Genomic DNA, 7,769 nt, shown 5'->3' on the forward strand with positions numbered 1-7,769 from the left:
ACCACATGCAGTCACATTAAAATCTGGTTGGCGCTGTTCTAGGTGAAGGGGGAGACCTAATAACCAGCTACGGGCCTGAAGAACTCTGGCAGAGGGACTCTGTGAAGACGGCCACGGATGCAGAAGCCCAGGGCATGTGGGATTTGAGAGGTCATAGGGTATGTGATGTGGTCTAATGACAGTGGAATCCTACTAGGCAAGCCAGTTAGAGTCCGGACTCACACCGAGAGGTTGCACTCTGTTCCAGAAGCTGTGGAGAACAAGCAGAGCTTTCTGAGCAGACCTGGCCGTGTCTGGACAAGATCACCTGGGAGTCCAAGCAGGAGGTACCAGGACATGGAAAGGTGGAAAGGAGGGACTGATGCAAGAGACTTTTGGGGGCAGAAAAGACAGGACTCGGGGCTTTGTGTGTGTGGGCGGGAGAAGGAACCAAAGAGGACCCTGAGGAAAAGCTGAAGTAGGCAAAGTGCCTCCCCAGGGTCAACAGCACGCCAAGCACCACGGAGCATCCTGAAGCCTGAGAGCCACTGATCCAGCGCACTCACTGAGCACCTACTACCTGTGTCAGGTATACCATTAACAATGCCGAGGAGACACACGGGGAAAAAAATCCCTGTCCTCCAGGAGTTGAAACTAGATCTCTCCCTGCTCCTCTTTCCCTGTGTCTCTACCTTTCATCAGAAAAGAAGTATTTCTGGAACTCGTCTCTCCTTGTCTGTGAGGCCTTCTCTGCTCTGAAAGCATCAGCTGGCTCAAGTCAAGAACCTGCAGGTCCTCAGCCTGAGTGGTTTTACCCATTCGTTCTTAATGGCGAATAAATCCTCAGGAATGCCTTCTCCACAACGATGGCCATGAGACTGTAAGATGTGAACATTCAAATTCAGTAAGTGTCACTGAGGTCCAACTTCAATTAAATGGACTTATGGAACTTTCCCACAGAGAACTTTACAGTACAGCCATTTGTTTATTCACTGAATCAATATGTAGTGTGTGCTATTACAGATGGATGCTTTTTCCCTGACCTGGAAGGACGAATAACATCCTGAGAAAATTCATAGTGAAAAGTGTGGTTTGTTGAGAAAATGAATTTAGAAGAGAATAAGCAGCACTTAAAAACAGGACGGAGGGGCTTCCCTGGTGGCACAGTGGTTGAGAGTCCACCTGCTGATGCAGGGGGCACGGGTTCGTGCCCCGGTCCGGGAGGATCCCACATGCCGCGGAGCAGCTGGGCCCGTGAGCCATGGCCGCTGAGCCTGCGCGTCCGGAGCCTGTGCTCCGCAACGGGAGAGGCCACAGCAGTGAGAGGCCCGCGTACCGCAAAAAAAAACCCCCAAAAAAACAGGAGGGAGGGTAAAGGGAGATGAGAAGGGGTGTGTGGAAGACAAAAATTAACCCCAAGTCTGAGAATTGGATGGAGGTCACTTGTCAAGTTAATTCATAATTTTCAACATATAATGCTGCCAGCTACTCAATTTTAACAATTATGTGAGATTGCTCTTGTCTCTCATTAATGGATAAATTAACAGACAACATACACACACTAAAGAAGAGAACTATACCAGACAACACATAATCAAGTGCTAGGCTGTATGTTACACACCAGGGCCATAATTCAGAGAAAGTAAAGATTCAGGTCTCAGTTTTATCAAGAGCCAACGTGAACACTTTTCTAGAACTTTTCATTTGCCAAGGCTGCTGCTGAGTACAAACTGTAACAGCAAGGACTGCTGGCTGCACATCATTTTGCAGCCACACCCAGAAATGAGAATTGCTTTAATGCCAGTGACATCATCAAACAACGTTCTAAGCAGTTTTACTTTTAACTGTCACTTTATTTTGATCACATTACAGTAAAACACTTCAGATCTGAACTCCCTCCAAATTGCATACAGTCTAGATGGCTATCATTCCTGGGACCTTTCCGGTCTTTGGCAAATAAAACCCCGAATACAATCAAAGCATTCACAATTAAATTACAAAACACTTGATTAAAAAAATCTATTTCAATCATTATTTTTGTATCTTTAACCTAGATCAGATCCTTTTCCACTTTCTCTTCAATGTTGTATAATAGCTACAAAGTCTTACGGGAGTCTCCTTTAAGATAAAGTAGATATGATAAATATAAAATAAATTCTAGGTGCTTCCCATGTGAAACAGAGGTATAAAAAACAACAGATTATTTTTGTTTTTTAAGAAGGAACATTTTGTAAAACGTGCTTAGAAGCCTTAAAAAAACACAGCATGCAAATATACAAAAAGCATGACTGTTAAACATTATTAAGGACTTTAACCTCTTTACAGATTAAATTAATCTGAATCATGAAATAAATACCTCTAAAGACTAAAGATAAAGAGCACATCTGAACAATCAGGTTACTGAACTCTTAATCCAAGAGTAAAAGGTCAGTTTTTAGAAAGATCAATATTGTTGCTGGAATTGAGAGATTACTTCTAAAAGGAGAAAAAAATTAATAATTTGAAAGTGCCTGAGAAAATCATTATGATCTTACTTTCAAAAAGGAAAAATGACCAACTAATTATAACAACTTCACCAAACCTATGGGGTTTACCTTACTTTTATCTTGCTCAGTTTAAAAAGTTCATCTATAGAGCAATCCAAGTTTCTGAGGCTAGAATTCTGGATAGATACATTATATTGTGGAAGTCAGTGAAAAAGGTGTGTTAGAATCAGATGTTAATAAATGCCGTTAAAATAAAATCACAACATTAAAAAAAAAACCAAATCTCTTACCAATTGAAATTCTCGACGCCGGTCATAGGCATTCTGTATACCACTGTCTGCCCATAATGCTCTTATAGCAGGAAGATACTGTAAAAAAACTCGAGTTTCCACGATTCCCTGGGCCGTCAAGGGGGTCCGTGTATCAAACGCCATCAGCTTGTCTCCATTGAGGTGGTTTGAGGTATCCCCCCAAGGAATGTGAAGCTTCTCTCGAGCATCTACCAGCACCCTCATACCTTTGTTTAAAAAAAAAAAAAAAAGTGTGATGGGAGTCATTAGATATTCTCAGAGATTTGATTCTAGTATTATTTCCTTAAACTTCTTAAGTACTCCAGGCCTGGTGCCTCCAAAACTGGAGACCAACATCAAGACAAACAGGAGTAACTTCTCAGAGTGTAAAAAAAAACTAACAGTTGTTCACAATCATAAAATTAGAGCCTTGAAAAGCAAATACAATGAACACAAGTGCTCCTCCTAAAGGATTTTAACACGTTCTAATTTATAAAATCACTCCTGGGTAGAACGCAGTCACAAGAGAACCAAAACTAGCAAAGGAAAAAGAAATTATGCTGCATAGCCTGATGTCCAGGCTCTGAAGAAAGATCTGCAAGCAAGATTTTATGAGTCTCTCAAAGAGACGTTTATTTATGAGACGTCAAGAACCAAACTTATCACCCCGTGATCTGCTTGGTCCCTGAGCACCCTGCTTAACCCTGAGTCTTCCAGGATCACATTCAAAGCTCAGAAACTCCTCCCATCTCAAGCTTCAAATCAGTGTAACGCAGAGAATGGAGTCAGACCTCCCTAGAAGGAGGAAGACCAACTGCAAAAAAGACGTAGAAGCTGAGATTTCAACTCACAGAGATTAAATCAAACCCATTATTTCTAACACTAGATGTTACCTTTAGTCCCTCTTAACAATCACAGGACTATTAGGTCATCTGTTTGGTTAACTGAAAAACCGTTTTGCTGTCAATTTTCTGATCACACCAACTCAAAAAATGCAGATGGCTAGTGACTGCATCTCATCATCAAAGCTCGAAGTAGGTCACACGTAGGAGCCCATGCACATGAAGAACCAGGTGTTTACCTGGCTGACTATCAGTTAACATGCTGGCTCTATTCATTGACAGAATCCCTTCCGTTCAGCTGCATCGTTCAGCTGCATGGGGATACAAAGGTACCTTCGGTTAAGGACTGGCTAGGCAGTCTTCGGCCTTGAAAGAGACTTTAATTAGTTTGGTTCTAAACTTGAAGACAGGATAAATACAACCACTTTTTACAGCTTAACTTCAGAGGTACTAGGGCTGGCTGTGGTCTGTGAGCTCCTGGCCTAATGCCCTTCCCCCATCCTTACCCCCCCACCTCCAAGCAGTTTTCCTCTACTCAATCCCGGGAGAAAAAAAGTGTCACCAAAGAGTGACTTAGGTACTTCCTGAACAACAACAACAAAAAACCCTTAAAAAAAACGATGCTTGGAAAGGCCTGAAATCTATAACCAGCTCCTATATAACTGCTACCCAGATGCAATAGAGAACCCTCATGCACCTGAAGTACCAGGCTCTGTATCTCAACTCTGCCAAAATGTCTTTTATATAAAGTACAAAATAGGTGCTAGTAAGAAAAATGAGTGCTAATTATCGCTCCAATGACAAAAATAAAATCCCCTCTTATGTAATTCTTTGAAAGCCCAGAACTAAAATTCTTGTGTGTTTTTCACCTGAGAACAAAGCTTACTCTCAATTTTAAAAATACCCACAAACAGCAGCAGAGCCTATGGTCTAAGCCAACACTAATTCATTGACTCAACCTGTACAGGCTCCGCATCACATTTAGGCTGAAGATTCTTTGTATCAACACACGATTTCATTTAAGTAGTAGAAACAAGTGTGGTACCCCCTCCCTCCCGCCCCCAATTATTAAGCAAAAGAAGAGTGGAACGTGCTGCATGGTGATTACAGGCAAACATCCTGCCCGACCGTGACACTGGGGCGAAAAACCACCGCTAACTTTTTTAGGCTGACTGTATGGTGTACTCTTTCCTGATAGCAGCACAGTAAATAGGACACCCTCAAGTTTCATATCCTTGCCCCAAAGAGCCCAAGAGCTGTCACACTTCGCCCTTGACCAGGGTCTCGGGCACAAGTTTCCTGACTGCGGCGGTTCCAGAACTCCCCGGCTCAGGAGTTGGGAGCAGCCCCGACCCCATGTGACTCGGGTCACCCACCAACCGGGGCGGCGAGGCTGGGCGGGCAGCGCCCCGGCGTGGGGCGAGGATGGACGGTCTGGGTTTGGCTCGTCCGGAGGGAGGACAGAAGAGATCACCCCACGCTCCGGAGCACCCGGCTCGCCTCACTTCCCTCTCGCAGGGGGCGAGGCCAGCGGCGGGGTTGGGGGTGGGGGACCCGCCGCGCCCCGTGGCCGGGCGGCAAGGGGGGGAACGGGTCGCCCCCGGGCATCCTCTCCCCCGGGCCGCGCCCCCTTCCCGCCCGCCGGGCCCGGTCCTTCGCCAGGGACGGAGCGAACGAGGGCGGTGCCCGGCCCCGCGCCGCGGCCCGAGGCCAGGCCCAGCGACCCACCGGCCCCCGGCCCCCCGGGCCCGGGATCCCCGGCACCTTTGATCACGTTGCTGTAGATGGTGGGGCGGAACTCCTCGCGCGCGCGCTGGTCGAAGTCCTGCCCGTGGATGATGCGCATCTGCTTGAGGAAGGTGGACTTGCCGCTCTCGCCCGCGCCCAGCAGCAGGATCTTCACGAGCCGCTTCACGTAGGTCTTCTCCCGCGACAAGCATTTGTCGATCTCCTTGGACTTGCGCTGCTGCTCGGCCTCGCCGCTCGTCAGCACGCAGCCCGGGAAGCACACGGACAGCACGGACCGCGACGGCAGGAAGTCCGCCATCTTGCCGCCGCCGCCGCCTCGGCGGGCCCCTCCGGCTCCTCCGCCTCCTCCGCGGGCGGCGGGCGGCTCCGGCTCGGCGGCTCGAGGGCGCGGAGCGCTGCGGCGGCCCGAGCGCGCTGGGGGAGGGAGGGAGCCAGCGGACTGACTCGCAGGGCGGGCCGGGCAGGGCGGGCCAGGCTGGCCGGGGAGGGAGGGAAGGAGGGCGGGCCCGGGAGGGGCGGTGGCCCCGGGGCGTGCGCGCGCCCGCAGCCTCCCGGGGGCGCGCGCGCACGCCGCGGCCGCTCCCCCGACTCGCGCCCCGGGACGGAGACTCACGTTCTCTCGCGAGCCCGCGACCGCCGCCGGGCGCGCGCGGGGAGGTGTCGGTTGGGCGGAGTCTTGTGGTCACGTGACCTCCATCGGGGCCGGGCTCCTCCGCCCGGGGCAGGCACCTGGGGAGCTGGACTTTCGGTTGCCCTTGAATTCGCTTCACCCACTTAGGTGCAGAAGGGCTACTTCCGATGGCCCGGGCGGCCGGAGACCAGGTCGCGGGCGCTGCCCTTTGGGCTCCCCAGCCGTTCCCGCCGTTCTTACTCCTGGTTACTCCCCGCCGCCGGCTGTCACCTAATTTCGAAGTCTTTGGTTCGAAGTTATACAAACAGCGAGCGCGAGCTTGGAAAGTTTTTGGTGCATTTTCTTAAAGTGGGTTCCTTGACATCCTGCTTTCCCAAGCCCAGAACTGTGACCAGATGTCATCCATCCTCCTCCAGCCCCACCCGCAGCTCCCTTTGTCATTCTCAGACCTTGCCGTTCCTCTGAGATGTGCCAGGAGCGATTGTTGATGTTTCGTTGATGTGGGTTTCCACCCGAGTTGCCGCGCTGAAATCTGGACAGTAGCTGCCGGAGGGTGAGGTCATGGTGAAAATCCCCCTTCACCGGACACTGTGATGCAGGCTCTTCCCTAGAAGGAAGCAGATAAGCAAACAGACCGAGGACAAGAGCCGGCAAATTTTAGGTTTCCTGCCAGATTGCAGAGGATATGACCAGCCGAGGGACTTTTTTTCTATCTTAGTAGCGGATTCAGGCCAGGACACCTGAAGGGCTGCCAGGAGACAAGCGACAAGTGACAGCTGGCTTGGCAGAGAGACTGCATCGCAAGGACCCCGGAAGCCGACTTCTTCTCTCTTAGTATTCTAGTTTCAAGTGGAAAAAGGCATTTGGGTCGGTTTCTGTTTATGGCAGTGCAGCCCTAATGCTCCTTGATTGGGGCTTCTGGGGCTCAGAAACTTCTGTGTCAGGCACTGAGGTGAGAAGGAGGTCAGCAGTCTGAGAGGCTCATGAACACGTTTAAATTTAAAAATCAGTGCTAATCAGTTTACTGGCCGGGTTGGGTTAATGGCTGAGGAGCCTCATGACTCGGTAAATTGGCTGCAGTAAACAATACCTACAGTAGGATTATCTCCTGTTGTCCTGGCCGAGCCCACAGGGGTGGATAAGCTACAGTATACAAAGTAGGGTCAGTTCAACTCCAGTATCTGTGGATTGATAGGGTCAGAATCACTAGGTCATGCCTTCAGGCAAAATCGATGGTAAAAGTCCACCCGGGATGCAAGATCTCTCTGTAGCCTCAGCTAGTGTTTGGGAAGTTCTGTTCTCCGACCATGATAGGACAGACCTCTGCCCAGGACAGGGATATAGCATTGGCCCCCAAACACCCATTTCTACGTGGACTTCAGATGCTAATTTGAATTCTACAAAAGCAGGAAGAGAGAAGCCTATCAGTTAGTTAGTTAACATCTTTTTTTCTTTTTCCAGTAGTGTGCGCAACATAATTGGAGAACCAAGGATCCCTAGGAGGCAGGAAGGTATTCCCGCCCTGCCAGTTCATGTTGTGACATGTAGACCAGCAGTGAAAGCTGTTCCAAGCCCTGCCTGTAACCTTCTGTTGGAACAAGCTTGGCTCAGATCAAGCCCAGCTGCTCTAATCAGTGTTTCTGAAAAAAAGAGACCTCTTTGGGCCCAGCCTGGAGTCTGGCTGCAGTTGTCCAACTGCTTCTAACTGTCTGGTCATCAAGCCACCTTGAAAACATGAGCATTAAAATGAGCTAGAGGTTTGGTGACTCCTCGGAAAGTTAAACATAACAAT

The 7,769-nt window shown here is 49.3% G+C and overlaps 1 protein-coding gene across 3 annotated transcripts in view; it reads right to left on the minus strand.

The window, feature by feature from the left end:
• GNA13 (G protein subunit alpha 13) overlaps positions 1-5,806 on the minus strand; it is a 41,207-nt gene extending 35,401 nt beyond the window's left edge. The window contains exons 1-2 of one of the 3 annotated variants that reach the window (XM_089901731.1): positions 5,362-5,806; positions 2,756-2,982 (exon numbers count right to left, since the gene is read on the minus strand). In XM_089901731.1, the coding sequence (XP_089757857.1) occupies positions 2,756-2,982; positions 5,362-5,644 (510 nt within the window). In that variant the 5' untranslated portion in view covers positions 5,645-5,806. Of the gene's footprint in view, positions 1-2,755; positions 2,983-3,648; positions 3,831-5,361 lie in introns of those variants that run through there. The other 2 variants (XM_022589811.3, XM_089901732.1) reach the window with 2 other exon arrangements.
• Between the last annotated feature and the right edge of the window lie 1,963 nt (positions 5,807-7,769).

Source organism: Delphinapterus leucas, chromosome 19 (genome assembly GCF_059928025.1).
Source record: "Delphinapterus leucas isolate spDelLeu-1000000601 "Yukka" chromosome 19, BTC_Dleu_Yukka2, whole genome shotgun sequence".
Classification (NCBI taxonomy): domain Eukaryota; kingdom Metazoa; phylum Chordata; class Mammalia; order Artiodactyla; family Monodontidae; genus Delphinapterus; species Delphinapterus leucas.